Below are 14891 nucleotides of genomic sequence, written 5' to 3'. Positions count from 1 at the left end.
GGGAGAGAAAAAAAAATCTACAATCCCCACAGAGTATTGTTTTAAGACAGACTTGAAAAATGGGAACCTACAGCCTTTAAGACTCTTTCGTAACCTAAGTCTCCTCCGCATCCATAGGCAAACGTTTGCTAAAACCGCTAATGGCTTCTTACAACAAAGCTGATGCCGATATCCTTTGTCGCAAGTTGAATATGTCTACACGTTGCAACCAGGTCAACAGTGTGATTCTCAGATTGTGCTGTTTGGGTGATGTTTACTTCAGAGGCCTGGATTTACAAGCTTTAAAGAAAGTCTGAGTAGCGAGAATAGTTTGGGATTGCATAAAAAAAATATTACAGTTCTGCACAAGAATGTTTAAAACACAACTCTCTGATCCACTGTGATCAAACACAGACATTATTGTCTGACAAGCTGATTCACATTCTGACCTTCTATTGTGCCAAGTTATCTGAAGTTGTTTACAAGGGAAAGTCACCGATTTTGCACGTGAAGATCAGTACAATAGCCATGGTTACTGTTTAGCCAGATGAGGTAATCAAGGTTATCTGAGCTTATCCCTGGACCGACATCTGGCCCCGAAACCAAACATCTGAGGTCACATGATGTGTGATGTCCAGCTCCGGCTGGAAAATGAGCCAAAAAGTAGAGAGACAGAAAGTCAAGGTGTCTCTTCTCTCTGCTGACTAGTCTTTTTTTTATCTGTCCCTTAAAAGGCCTCCAACTTTATAGTAAATCACAGGGGTTCCACTTTACACAAACACCTAACTGCAGTGTTTAAATCCTACAAATTAAAAGCCCTTAAAATCCTTGCTGTACATTTAACACTTGTTTTACTAAACATTTTTGCTGTTTTTTTTAAAATCCAAAACCCCCCAAAAACAAGGACAAATCAACCTAAGCAATGATCCATATCCGTCTCTCAGCCAACATGCAGGATAAATATTCTCCTGTTATGCAAAAATATACTGATTCTGTAATAATGCACATATTCTGGGAGGGGGGGGGGGGGGGGGGGGGGGGTGATTTTCCCAGCTCAGTAACTCCCTGCTCTTGCCTCTGCAGACCCTCCTATGGGGCCATAGAGATAATCAACTTGAACCAAAACCACGCCCCCCCATTTTTTTTTTATTCTGGGGAACTTATCAGCGCCTACGTGTTGAGCGCTCCTCACACTGGACCCAGCGACAGAAGAGAGTGGACCACCTCCACATGGTCACTACATGCTGACGACGAGAACATCATCTCGAAACACCCTCATCGCCTCTGCGGACGTTGACCTGCAGCTCTTGACAGGATGGATTTCTTAGACCACGGCTTCCTGGACGCGCGCTCTCCCTATGATTACACTTTTAATTTTTGGAACGACTACCTCGGCCTGTCGACACTTGTCGCCAAGAACAAGAGCCCGGCCTTCCGGCCGAACTCTATAACCGAGTCTCTCAAAGCGACCCTGGGCTTGGAGGACGATGCCCCGGTTTGTTCGTGCGTAATTGGCCACGGCCGGGACGGCGACGCGCACTTGGACTGCTGCCGCGCGGCCGCGGGCTCCCCGCCGCCGCTCTCCATCTACGATCTCAAGGAGCGCATCTCGCTCCTGGGGCCGTACGAGCACCTGGCCGGCGGCGACTCGCCGCTCGGGGACAGGGACGAGTCGCCCTCGTACAACGCGGGGAGCTTCGCCAGCCTCGACCTGCTCTCCGTGGAGCGGCGGCGCAAGCAGACGCAGCGGGCGAAGCCGGAGCCCAAGGTGTGCGTCTTCTGTCGGAATAACGGCGCGCCGGAGGAAGTGTACGGCACGCACATCCTGAAGACGGCGGACGGCAGGGTGCTGTGCCCCATCCTGCGCGCGTACACCTGCCCGCTCTGCAGCGCCAACGGCGACAACGCGCACACCATCAAGTACTGCCCGCTGTCCAGGGAGCAGCCGAGCCAGAGGCTGGCGAGGGGCGGCAGGCCGATCGGCAAACGGCTGAAGATCTTCTGAGCGCGGCGATGGATGGAGTTCGAGTTGCACTGTTTGAGGAATTACGCGCGTGTATGGCAGTCATTGTTGCCCCCATTTCCATGCACAAGACAAGTCTGGGTGGCGAGAGATTTGAAGAAAATAAGATTTGTTTTATTGATTTTGTTTGTGTTCCTGCGTCATTTGTAATGTTTTAGTCTATCTCTGTAACTCTATGGGCACATGGTTTTTACACATGGACGCATTGCGCGCAATATTTTACCCCCTCAGCACTCTTAAGGACTCGGTGATGAACGAGGAACCAAAGTACTGTACAGATCGACCTGTGAATGACCACCTCCATGCTGTGACCGCGAGTTGGTGTGTTTCTCGACCCTGTGCATGTCGGCGGGCTGGTCTGTGCTCTTATGAGATGTCAGCAACACCAATGGGAGGTCCCAGCACTCCTGATACCAGATGAATGTTCAGTCCCATCCATCAATGGCCCAGTGGATGTAAAGAGTCTGACAGGTCGCCTATACGCAAGATGCAAAACACACTTCTCGAGCACGTTGTTCTTCTTTTCTTGAGATAAATGTTTTCTACCAAAGGAATACACTTTTGTATTTAGCCTAAAGGTGATTTCTGTATATGTTAATATGTTGGATGTCTTATATTCTTTAGCCTTTATGTGTGACTTCATGTGGATAGTACTTTACCTGAATGTAAAACAGTGGAGGGTATAGATCTGAGCTGCAGTTCACCGACATGCTCTTCAAGGTATGCAGCTCCGAGCTCTGTATTGTTCAAAAAACACAAATGCTGTATAACTGCAATTCTTGTAAATGTATAAAAGGGGGCAAACAGTTTTGGCAATGAAAAGCCTGACATTCCAAAGTCTATATCTGTCAATAAAAATGTTTTATGTACTTATTTTTACCTTATGTATCACTGGCAAATATATTCGCTGTAAATAACCTCTGAATAAAAACGTAATTTGCATTTTTCTTTAAGGTGCCTCTAACTGATTACTAATATTATGGAATGAGCCTGCCGCAGGACACATGACAGACTGTTTTGATGTTTATATTTCATCCGAAAAGATATACATGCAATGCAATTACGCCACCTAGTGCTTCAATGACAGTATCCCCTGCATGGATGCTTTTTTTTTTTAAATTCACTGCTCAGATCAGCACTGGATTGGTTCATAAACACACACACAGAACTATAACAAGCATACAACACATGGTTAAAGATTAAACTAGTGATTTACAAAAAAATGTTGGAGTGTGTAGTTGGCGTCCCTTGACACGTTTCAGATATCAATGAGTTTTTAACTGTTCTACCAAATAATTATTTTGCCTCTAACTTTTCATTGGTTTTATTCTAATGGGCATTCAATGCCCACCAAGGTTAAATTATCCAATACTTCTCAAAACACAAATCACATTCTGGACTGTTCTCCTTTGTGGTTTTCCGACAGGAGGACGAGCTACGAAGTGCAGAGTCTTGCTCTTTAAAACTCATATCTTCTGATAACACCCCAACAAGCCTAACTAGCACTTACTGTACAATTCTCCAACACTTTGTCTTACTGAACTGTTTTAGTACTTCACAGAAAGTTCTCCTACTGTACTGAAGCTTTAGTGTTGCCCTCTTTGAGTAAATGTAATATGATGCAAAAAAAAAAAACATCTGTCCGAACATATCGAACACTAATTTCTGTTTCAGAACTTTTGTTTGTTGATCAGCCCTGATTAGAAACACACACTATTGGTATTGTTCAGATAAAGTCCACAGATGTGAAACGGCTAACTTGTGGAAAACCTAACTATTCAATGCCAAGAATTAAATTAAACAAATAAATTAAAATCCCTATGTTGACTACAGGAATGGTCCACTAATGAATCTTTCTCCCTTCTGTATCTCAAATGTTAGATACCATATATGATCATTCACAGACCTTATTGGAGTAAGTTTCTTCTTTCTGTGAAAAAAACCCAAAACACAACAAGAAGGAAAGGATCTGTTGAAGGGCTTGAAAAGTTTGTTTTGTGAACTCAATTGTTTTTGGTGCTGTGAGCATGAACAATCTTCGTCCACTGACTCCGTTTGAGTGGACTACAGCGGGTCGTTCAAATAATCAGGCAGTGGCACCTGAACTCTCAGAGGGGGAGGTGAGGGAGGTTTTATTGTGCCTCTGGGTGAGCTGCTCCTTTAAATGTTGAGCAATCGATGAGTTTCATCGACCTCTATTGGCAACTGCTAAGAACAGCAACAACATTAACTGACCTCATCCCCCTCTATAAAAGCCTTTGGGTGTAGCTGTCACAATGTGCGTTTGTTTTCTTTTCTTCATCTTCTCCCACTCTCAATCGTATGAAATCAGAGCTCAGGACTTTGCTGTTTGCATTTGCCCACCATTTAATCAAATTTGCGACTATAGGTTCCTATTTAACACGGCTTTGTCACTACACTCTAATGTTTATTCTATTGTTTTATTTATTTTACTACTTTTAATTTTCTACTCTTTTACATCTAATTCAAATTTTCCTTTTATTTTGCCTTGTGTGTTTTTTTTTCCGGCCTTTTCTGTAAATAGCTTTGACTTGCATTGATGTATATATATAAACAAACTTGCCTTATGCTGTGAATAACTGTTTCAAGTTAATACAATGCAGAAGAAAACAACAAATCCCTGAGGTGTGGTTGCAATTATGCTCCTCTTTTTATATATTGTATTTTCCCCAACCCTGCAATAATGTTTGTTATTGAGTGAAGCTGCAATGTGCATTTTACATTACACAGTAATGATAAGGCCTGTAATTTAATGTTCTACCCTTTTTTATCCTACGAAGGTTGTGAACACCACGTTGCCAAAACATGATGCCTTGTAGCCGGTAGGTTCTTTAACATTTCGCTTAGTTTTTCAGTGTCTTTTTTAAAATCTCCTCTTAAAACCCATTTTTACAGATTTGCCTTTGTGTGGAGTGATCTTTTTCATCATCTTTTAATTTATCTTTTATGTTTTATTGTTTTTATTCTTATATTCATATTTATTTGCTTTTACGCAATGTTGTCCTTTTCTTTTACTGTTCTCATTCTTTTCTTTGTATTTACACTTGTTATGTGATGTTGTCATGGCTTTTTTTCTCATTTGTTTTATTAGTGTGAATGCATTTTTGAGACCCCCCTGAGTATCCTACTTTGTAAACCCTGTTTTTTTAATGGTACTATATAAATATAGCTTATCATCATCATATAAATTTGTCTCCTTTTATCTAAAATGCCCTTTGTTGTTATTCCCTCGTTCTCCATAGTCTTGTTTTCTTTCACTACATCCAAGTATGAGAGGGAACTATAGTGAGTATTTCATTAGAGCCTGATTCCTACAATGAAACGACAGTTTAAATAATGATCTCCTCCCATAAAGAGTATTATGTTGGCTTGAAAGAATGTGATGTGAATGTGAAGAACACTTGAGCTCGATGCCTCCACTTTTCAACAATACTACAGGGCTGATTTACAGGTTCTCTCTCTGGATGTTAAACAGCACGAGTGTTTCTCGGTGACAGCAGATACACGTAGCACTTTTCTTCCTCGTTGGTGTCTCCCACACGCACACGCACACACACACACACACACACACACACACACACACACACACACACACACAGACAGACAGACAGACAGACAGACAGACAGACAGACAGACAGGGCCAGGACGGCTCAAGAACATCAGTGACTCATCAGTTTGCAACAAAAATAGATCTAACAGACGTCTAACAGATAAGATTAGCAGAATGTGAGACACTGCAAAGGGATGTGATATCTAAAGTTTCTATATATATTATATCTCATATCTAATAAAGTGAAAAGATATTTTTTTTTAACCTGTGAAGGGTTCAGTTTGCAGGAAATGGTTTTATCGAACAGTATGTTGGCTAATGTGGGATAGCTTAATCATCTTGTATTATTCAGTAGTGGGCATCAATCCTCCACATCAATCTATTTAAGCACCACACAGCATCAGTGGTAATTAATTTCCAGTTTTCGAGAGCATTAAAAACATAAGTGCCCCCCCTCGCTCCCTCTGTTTGCACGATGTATTGATTCTCTCTAAGTGGCTTGTGGCAAATACATTTTCTTTCAAGTCATGGTACAAGGTTTTTCTCGCTTTATGTGTGCGGGTGTTCGCATTGCTTGAGAAACGTATCCCCGCCTGCATTGAGGCCATAAAATAGATTAAAATATGCATTGAGCAACACATAGAGTAATCACAGTAATTGATTGCAATGCAAAGGAAAACTTGCTCTACCACACGTATACTCTGCCTGCCGTGGCTGAGAGTGAGTCTGAAAACCAACCCTCTCTCTCCTCACTGCAGCAGTTTGCTATTGGCTCGGCGGGTGCTGACAGCATTGATGTTCCTAGGAGGAGGAGGAGGAGGAGGGGGGGCGGCAGCCTCACTGTATATAAGCCCAGGATATGCAGCATCACTGAGCTGGTGCAGTGCAAAAACGCTCGCTCATCCTCACCGATGGTGTGCAGAACAAGGGGGACATAAAAAAAAAAACCTTCTGAAACTAAAAAACATCCACATCCTTTTCTTAAACAAACAACCCCGAAAAATCCACAACAAAAAATTCATCATGAGCTACGATTCCTTCTTCTCCTACCGACTCTGGGACAGCTACAGAGGCTCCCGAACCGCCGCCAAATCCTCCATGCCCTCCTCGCTCTACCCTTCTCGGGCTCCTCCGTCCGGGAAGAGGATCGTGAGGCTGGCCTCCTCTTCCCTGCCAGATGGGTCAGAGAGGATGAACCTCGCTCAGACCAGCTCTCTCAACACAGAGCTGCTGGGCCTGCGATCCCAGGAGAGGGAGCAGCTCGTGGACCTGAACGACCGCTTCGCCACCTACATCGAGAAGGTGAGGCACCTGGAGCAGCAGAACCGAGCCCTGCTGGCCGAGCTGGAGGGGCTGAGGAAGTGGCAGAACGACCCGTCCCGTCTGCAGGCGCTCTATGACGGTGAAGTGCGAAGTTTGAGGGCCGCGATAGACTCAGAGAGTGGGGAGAAGATGCAGATGGAGGCGGAGAGGGACTACCTGCACGACGTGTATGAGCAGATGAAGGAGCGATTCGAGGAGGAGGCGAGGCGGCGTATGGATGCCGAGGAGGCCCTGCAGAGGGCCAAGGAGGAGGCGAGCAGGGCCGTGCTCTCCAACTGCGACGTCGAGGCCACCGTGGTCTCTCTGTGTGATGAGATGGTGTTCCTGAAGAAGGTCTTTGCCGAGGAGCAAGCGGAGCTGCAGACCCAGCTGCAGATGGCAAACATCAGCGTGGACGTGGAGGTGTCCCGGCCCGACCTCTCCACCGCCCTGCGAGACATCCGGACGCAGTACGAGCGACTGGCGAGCAAGAACATGCAGGCCGCCGAGGACTGGTACAAGAGCAAGTTTGCGAGCGTGGCGGAGATGGCCAGCAAAAACAACGAGGCCGTGCACGCCATCCGGGAGGAGACCATGGAGTACCGGAGGCTGCTTCAGACCCGCTCCTCAGAGATCGAGGCTCTCCGGAACGTCATCAACTCCTTGAACAAGCAGCTGGAGGATCTGGAGGAGACGCAGACCAAGGACGTGGCAAAGTACCAGGTGAACGAGGGACATTTGGATGCTGGAAAATGTGCACTGCACTGGCTGAGAAGTATTCTGCTTCTTGTGCTTATTATTTCAGAGCCTCAAACAGCAGCACAGGGAGAAAGTGGCAGGAAAGACATAAAGGAAAAGAAGATGAATAGTATAATCAGAGGAAGACAGACAGAGGACATTTTGATGTGTAAATATATTCCTGCAGCAGCTACACCAGCAGGAAACAACTGCAGGCTCACAGCAGAGGAGAAAATCTGGAAGAACTGAGACAGCACACAAAAGCTACAAACCCCAGAGAAAAGAGAGAGAGAGAAAAAACATGAGGGAGTTGGAGTTTTATATTATTGTGTCATTTGAGATTGAATGGCTATTTTCTTTTTCTTGCATTCACAGATCAGGATAAGTGAGCTGGAGCAGGACATCTCCGAAGCCAAGCAGGAGATGGCGCGTTACCTGAGGGACTATCAGGACCTTCTCAATGTGAAGATGGCGCTCGACATTGAAATAGCTGCGTACAGGTAGGACGCGGGCCTCCTACAAAGTACACAGAAATCATCTAAGATAATTGATACTGCTCATTTATCATCTTGACGTTGACTTTCTCCATTTTAAGACCAAACTTTATTCAGTTGAGTAAATATGCAAATAACTGCACAGCTCAAGCTCAAGGGGAAATGTGTTTTTTCCATTTCAGGAAACTTCTGGAGGGGGAAGAGATTCGCCTGGCCTACCCTTCCTACCCGGCCCTAAACTAAAACCGCCAGCCTGGCATAAACCTGAATTCTTCATACCCCTTCTTTCCTGACCTGAACATCATCATTCTTCCTCCCTCATTTCTCTTATACGTTCATCCCCCTCTCATCTGCCCCCCCCCCCCAAACAAAACAAAAAAAACAAATTTCTTGACTCTTCCCCAAACCGAACACCAAAGCTCATCCTTTCTCAAGACAGATGTGCCCTTGTGCTGAACAAGAGGTCCCACCAGAAGTCCCCCTTCTTCTACACACGTTCTGACAACACACATCGAGGCTACGACGACGGCGAACTGTGAACTGGCAGAGTGGCTGCACTGCATTAGTTACGTGGCTATGTCGGACGGCAGGATCGATCTGGTCCGAGTTCCCCTCTCTCTGTCGTGCACGTTAAGATCCAAGCAGCAAGAGAGTTCATGATTTGACTCGACTGCCCCACCTCATTGTGCAAACATTTGACCAATTGTTTGTGAAGGAGGACGGAAAAAATTCCCCACAATATCTCTTCATGCTTGGACTTTAGCTTGTGTAGAAACCTGCGGCACTATTTGACCAGGGAACTCCACCAATCAATCGTGCGTCGTCTTGCAAACCCTGGTTCTGTTGTAGTTGTAGTCAGGGAACCAGTAACCTTAAAATTTTATTTTCACTAAACCTATTTTCTTTTAGTTTCCAGTTATTCTTCCTCTGCATTTACTCTTTACACAAATACTGCAAAGTTTTTGTGACGGTTTAAAAAAATCAGTGTGAGGTCGGGACTTCCTATTCTGCTGGTTATTTAAATGTCTGGTCTTTTCTGCCTCGACCGTCTGGATGTGTAAATGCGTTGGAAGACTACAGTAACTGTTACTGGTTTCTCCCTATATTTATGCAGTGTGTCTCTTGGACATATCTGCATTAGCTTGTTTTTTCTGTTTTTTTTGTTGTGTAACCTAAACAATGAAACTACACGATAAGTGTGGGAGCTCCTTGTTGTTGTTTTGTTTGCTGATCTTAGACCTGACGGTGCGTAACATCTGTGAAACCAATACAAGCCCGCACCATTGCGCTCGGTGTACCTGTAACAGTTGGCAAAAAGCTGAATAAACATGTAACTGACCTGCAACCTGGTTCACGCATTGACTCTTTTTTTACACGCTCCGGGATATTTAGTAGAAATTGCAGCATTCCTAATATATCGGTCTACAGATGCTCACGAAGCACAAAACATCATGTTGATGTTGTTTCTCCACTGTAGGTTTAATGTGAAACAACACTATTTTATGGCTTGACATTTTTCTTTAAAGTGTAATCAGTTGTAAAAACTGAAATATGCAGATATGCATCCGGCCTATTTTACGACAAGACACAGGCATCAACTGTGGCCTCATTTTAGTTCTGATGAATAAATACTAACTGTGTTTTCAGGCCAAAACAGGATATTTTTAGACGATCGGTTGTGTGTTTTTATTGAGCCTTTTTGAACTTTGCCGAAAAAACAGACTATGTGATTTTTCTGTACAATATCAGTCCATTTAAGTCTAATTATATGAGACTCTCTTTTAATATTGAATCAACAGTGCACCCTCTCTTTAAGGTCAGAGGTGTGTTTAAGTAACAAATGTGTGATTTAATCATAGGAATTATGAGAATAATTATGAATAGTAGAATTATATCTGAGAGAAATGAGAACAGTAAATATTTTCATGGTTGATTTTTGAATGCTTTGAGTTTAGGAGGCGAATGTGACTGTTTTTCCCCTCTGAACAATAATAATAATAATAGTAAATGAGTCATTTTTCTTGCTTAGACGTCTCCTTACTTACTGATTTCAATGTCACGGGGACAACACACAATGGCACTGCACCATTTCCCATCATTCCGTGGTGCTGGCCAGCTGGCAAGTAGTAGCTGTAGTGTGGTAGTACATTGCCTCAGGAGGATCATCAGTCACCATCAGGCTGACACCAGGCATCCCACTGACTGAACACTGAAGAAAGAAGTGAAACAGATTCAAATACTCAAGTTTATCTGAAGCTAAACCAAGGACCAAAAGGTACAGCCTCATGAATGGAAAATTAAAAACTTCTTACTACTGATCAGACACAAAGAAGGAGTTTTAGACTGAAAGGCTGATCCCGCTCGAGTAGTTTTGTGCAGGTTTTCAGTCAGTTTGTCTCATCGCGGACAATTGTTACATTCGTTTGCTACATTACATTCACGTTGCTGACGCTTTTGTCCAAAGCAACTAACAATCATTCGATTTGTCGACTCATATCACGGGTAGGCAGGCGGCACTGAGGGCCTTGTCTGAGGGGCCCACACTGGATTTTAGTCACGCCCTGACCAGGAATCGAAACATCGACCCTTTTGTACCAAAGTCAGAGGTGTCACCCAATAAGCTTCACCAGCTGCCTTTATGGTCGCTTTTTTGCAGTCGCTTTGAGTCTCTTTGTGACGCATTACCATAACATAAATGTATGTAAATTGTCAATAATGAACCTGAGGAAACTGAGGTAATTAACAATATAATCATCCTTAAAAAAATTGATCTCATTTCACAATGACAATACGTTTTGTAACACACACTGAAGCTAGGTCGCTGAGCCGTTAGCTAGCTAGTTAGCTAGCTAGCTAACGGCTCAGCCGCCACCATTAGTTACACTGGTGTGGAAAAGTCCTGTAAAATTAAAAAATATTACTATTTCTAATTCACCCAGGAGCAACAAGACTCTGTTACGAACCCTCCTCCGCCCTGAAGATGGCGGTAACTTTCTGAACAACGGCTTCTTCCTTCGCTTGTTCACTTCCTCCCGGTCAGAGGACAACAAAATGGCCGCCGCTACATGTCGATAACACCTGAGTGTCAATGTGACGTCGTTCTATTCAGCGGCACGCGCTTTAATTAACCGTCACATTCAAATCTTTTACAATCCGCCGACCGAGTACCACGTTCCCACGTCGTCATGTTCCCGGTGGTCGGCGGCAGGGGCGGGCCGGCGGCGGCCCGGCTCCTGCTCGCACCCAGGGGCGCCGTGCTCGTGGCGGCCGTCCGCGGCCGCAAGTCCCGCAACGACCCGGTGGCCAAGTCCAAGGAGGGGCGGGTCAAGGTGCCGCCGCCCGTCGACCCGGCGGAGATGGTGGTGCTCAGGGAGAGGTTCTCTGAGTACACGATGATCATGAGGGCGCTCCGGTACGTGGCCACACGCACACGCACACGCACCCCATTCGTCTAGGCCCAGTTCTGTTGGCTTATTCTATTTTATTTTATTTGAATTCCTTGTGTGTGTGTGTGTGTGTGTGTGTGTGTGTGTATGTATATGTGTGTGTGTGTGTGTGTGTGTGTCTGTATGTAGGGGTGTGTGTGTGTATGTATGTATGTATGTGTGTGTGTGTGTGTGTGTATGTATGTGTATGTATATATATATGTATATATATATGTATGTATGCATGCATGCGTGTATGTGTGTGTGTGTGTATGTATGCGTGTATGTATATATATGTGAGTGTGTGTGTGTGTGCGTGCGTACATGTGTGTGCGTGCGTATATGTGTATACGTGTATGTATATTTGTGTGTGTGTGTGCGTGTGTATATATGTGTATGTGTGTATGTATATGTATGTGTGTGTATATGTTTATGTGTATGTTTATGTATGTTTTTATGTGTGTGCATGTGGTTGTGTATGTATATGTATTTGTGTGTGTGTGTGTGTGTATGTCTTTAGTCTATACTACTACTCCGGTACGTTACAAAAGCCCCTACTTGGACCGTGAAGTTAAAGCCCATCGTCCCCAATTGACAAGAAGTATTTCAGACTGGCTTTATCCCAGGGAGCCCTCAAGACCCCTCAGGCCCCTGGACCTGTTCAGTAATCCGGACATGCGTCCAGGTCACATTAAATAGTACTAGGAATTAATGCGAGGCAAGTTTATTTGTATAGCACCATTCATACACAAGGTCACTCATTGAATAACATTAAGACAAAGACATTAAAATTTGTGGAATTTTGAAATGGAAAATGTGTGTTTAAATTCTGAGTTACTGCTCAATACCAGTGAGACCAATGTGACTGTGAATTAATCCCGACTCGTTCTTCTGTTGTTCGTCAGTCTGGAGTTTAAGGAGGAGGTGCTGAGGAAGAAGTACGAGGAGGAGACGGGCTCCCAGGCGGAGGAGAGGGCGAGGCAGGATGCGGAGGAGCATCGCGCCCTGATGGCCTGGAACAACGAGGAGAACCGCCGATTGCTCCACATCAGGTGAGAAGAGAAATCAAGGTTTTTGAAGTTGATGGAAGAACACTACAAAAAAACTCATTTCAAACATACAGAGTTGTCAGTGGCTCGTTCAGATTTCTTCCCTTCTGCGTCTTTCAGGACGATGAGGATCCAGCAGGAGACGGAGGAAGCTGACCGCAAGAAGTTGGAGGCTGCCATCAAGCGTGAACAAGAACAACAGGAGTTCATCAAAGAGAAAGAGAAGGAGATTTTGCAGTTGCAGGTACAAAGTCTTTAAGATTTTGGTTGTAGTCCTAGGTACTGATCTCAGGCTCACTTTTAACTCTGTGCTTTCTCTCTGTTTGTCACAGGAGGAAGTGAAGAACTTCATCAACCTGGAGAACTTGGATCAGCGCATCGAAGAAGCTCTGGACAATCCAAAGAACTACAACTTTGCCATCGACAAAGGAGGACGCGTCGTTAAACAGACAATGCTGCAGTGAAAAGCGGCAGACGGCCGTTTCAGTCTAATCCATCCTGTATGACGAACACTGTAAAAAAAAAAAAAAACATTTGTCGTACCTGATAACGAAGATGTATTTGAAAAAAAAATCCTTCAAGTAGTTAAGGTTGATGGACAGACAGACATCACGTCATCAGAAATGTATGAGCTTGGAGTCGATTCAGCTTTTGACAGAAGACAATATTTCACGTGATGATCAGTTCGACAGTGCTGCCTTTAATTTTCATGTGTCTGTTTTATAACCTTCCTTATTTCATTCATGTACTGTCGATCATTACTGTCTGCTCATGATATGTAATGTATATAAAGTAAATTAACCTTAATTGGAGTTTCCTTTAAATCTTTTTTTGAACATTGAATATTTGATCATGTTTAAACCAAAAATTTAGAATATTCATTTTCTGTATTTCAGCCTCTGAGACTGATTAAGAATTGAATATTGTCTTTTTTACAATATAGCGTCAAACTTTGAGAAACCGTATTAAGACAAAGTGGCCGTTATTTTTACGATGTCCATTCAAAAGATGCTCCACAATGTCGTAGATGAGTTCTCAGACGCTTCTCATCAAAAGAAAAGAAGAAAAAAGGTGACGCGTGTAACTACAGGATTTAGGATTCAGAATGAGTTGTTTTTGTTTCCTCAAGAAAAAAAGTATTTTTAACATCACAGTCACATCCTCTGATCTTGTGCTACAAGCAGTCGCCCTCTAGGTGGCGCCCTGCGCAGCTGTCCGTGTTGTGTTTACTGTCAGGCAGCTCATGTGGGACAACGTGCTGCTGATGAACCAGAGTAATCCTCTTCTCTCTGGGACCAGGCGTGCAAGGTTGATGGGATGATGGTGCTCAGAGGTGAATCTCAGGCGACCTGCTGCAGCTTCAGTGAGAAGAGGAGCAGGTAAACAACTCCCTGTGTTTACCGGCACCTGTTGCCCTCTACTGTGGTGAAAAATGACCTTCTAAAATATTGGACTGCAAAAAACATGAAAGCTTAAACAGAAGACATAAACACTGCATTTGAGGAGAAAATTACTGGATGCAAGTGAAATCTTGAAATAAATTGGTTCATTCAAGGCTCTGATACGTGTCAAAGGGAAACAAATAAATAACTTTTATAACAAGACTAATTAATCTCCTATTTCCAAACCTTGGATTTTAAATCTTGACAAACAATTCTCAGTGCAGATGTTTAGTGTCCATTGAGTTTTTAACCCCCAGTGTTCATGCCACACTGCAAAATACAAATTGAACTTGTTTAAACAAAATTCAGTGAATCTCACTAGTGTCTCCTTTAAAACTCTTTGTAACAATCTGCCCTTCATCTGTTTCTCTACATAAATATAATAAATGTTCATTGGTGGTGTAGAGATAAAGTGACCCTCTGCAACTATTTTTATAATGGATTAAAGAAATGTATAGAATAGAAATGTCAAACTGCCTCTGGCTGCAGCTTCTTATCCTTTTTTAGTAAAAAACTTGGACTTGGACTATGTGGATATTTGAAGACGTTACCTTTGACTTTAGCAAAATTAGATGAGTTATTTTATGCGACACTTAATAGAACAGGTGGGTAATTTATTATTAGTTGATAAAACAATCATCAGATGTATTGTTTTGTGTCTAAATCTATTCATAGCAAAGTTCAACAAATTATGGTGATAAAAGAAAAATGAGTCATTTCCTGAGCGCTAATGAAGGATTGTGGGAAATATATAGTGTTTATTCATTAAACCCATCGATTTCTCACAGAGCAGGTGCCTGACAACGCTGCTGCTCTACACTGACTTCACTCCGGCGTCCTGAGCTGTGAAGTGACCTGTGTGCACGC

The 14891-nt window shown here is 43.6% G+C and overlaps 4 protein-coding genes across 6 annotated transcripts in view; 3 read left to right on the top strand and 1 right to left on the bottom strand.

The window, feature by feature from the left end:
- The window catches only part of alms1 (ALMS1 centrosome and basal body associated protein), a 53901-nt gene extending 42697 nt beyond the window's left edge, over window positions 1–11204 (bottom strand). For all 3 annotated transcript variants that reach the window (XM_047327352.1, XM_047327351.1, XM_047327353.1), the window contains exons 1-3: window positions 11072–11204; window positions 10154–10317; window positions 2662–2739 (exon numbers count right to left, since the gene is read on the bottom strand). The gene's annotated coding sequence lies outside the window, so the exon portion shown is untranslated. The remainder of the gene's footprint in view (window positions 1–2661; window positions 2740–10153; window positions 10318–11071) is intronic.
- On the top strand, window positions 1139–2955 carry LOC118285827 (nanos homolog 1-like). The gene has a single exon (XM_035609698.2). It carries the CDS (start codon window positions 1295–1297, stop codon window positions 1982–1984), a length of 690 nt encoding a protein of 229 aa, XP_035465591.1. The 5' UTR covers window positions 1139–1294; the 3' UTR covers window positions 1985–2955.
- si:dkey-33c12.3 (uncharacterized protein LOC335380 homolog) lies at window positions 6438–9453 on the top strand. The gene is made up of 3 exons (XM_035609690.2): window positions 6438–7599; window positions 7990–8114; window positions 8291–9453. Exons 1-3 carry the CDS (start codon window positions 6598–6600, stop codon window positions 8349–8351), a joined length of 1188 nt encoding a protein of 395 aa, XP_035465583.2. The 5' UTR covers window positions 6438–6597; the 3' UTR covers window positions 8352–9453.
- Window positions 11150–13389, top strand: mrps26 (mitochondrial ribosomal protein S26). The gene is made up of 4 exons (XM_035609704.2): window positions 11150–11520; window positions 12439–12585; window positions 12703–12826; window positions 12915–13389. Exons 1-4 carry the CDS (start codon window positions 11294–11296, stop codon window positions 13044–13046), a joined length of 630 nt encoding a protein of 209 aa, XP_035465597.1. The 5' UTR covers window positions 11150–11293; the 3' UTR covers window positions 13047–13389.
- The last annotated feature ends 1502 nt before the right edge of the window (window positions 13390–14891 follow it).

The sequence above is a fragment of the Scophthalmus maximus genome, chromosome 15 (genome assembly GCF_022379125.1).
Source record: "Scophthalmus maximus strain ysfricsl-2021 chromosome 15, ASM2237912v1, whole genome shotgun sequence".
In the NCBI taxonomy this organism is placed as follows: Eukaryota; Metazoa; Chordata; class Actinopteri; order Pleuronectiformes; family Scophthalmidae; genus Scophthalmus; species Scophthalmus maximus.
The sequence above is the reverse complement of the archived record's forward strand: the minus strand, read 5'-3'. Positions and strand labels throughout refer to the sequence as shown.

Bases quoted from the DNA above. Each gene is read 5' to 3' on its own strand.
- LOC118285827 (XM_035609698.2), top strand. From the start codon at position 1,295: ATGGATTTCTTAGACCACGGCTTCCTGGACGCGCGCTCTCCCTATGAT.
- si:dkey-33c12.3 (XM_035609690.2), top strand. From the start codon at position 6,598: ATGAGCTACGATTCCTTCTTCTCCTACCGACTCTGGGACAGCTACAGA. The intron at 7,600-7,989 runs GTGAACGAGGGA...TTGCATTCACAG, and splicing joins AGGACGTGGCAAAGTACCAG to ATCAGGATAAGTGAGCTGGA. The intron at 8,115-8,290 runs GTAGGACGCGGG...TTTCCATTTCAG, and splicing joins ATTGAAATAGCTGCGTACAG to GAAACTTCTGGAGGGGGAAG.
- mrps26 (XM_035609704.2), top strand. From the start codon at position 11,294: ATGTTCCCGGTGGTCGGCGGCAGGGGCGGGCCGGCGGCGGCCCGGCTC. The intron at 11,521-12,438 runs GTACGTGGCCAC...GTTGTTCGTCAG, and splicing joins ATGATCATGAGGGCGCTCCG to TCTGGAGTTTAAGGAGGAGG. The intron at 12,586-12,702 runs GTGAGAAGAGAA...TGCGTCTTTCAG, and splicing joins CGCCGATTGCTCCACATCAG to GACGATGAGGATCCAGCAGG.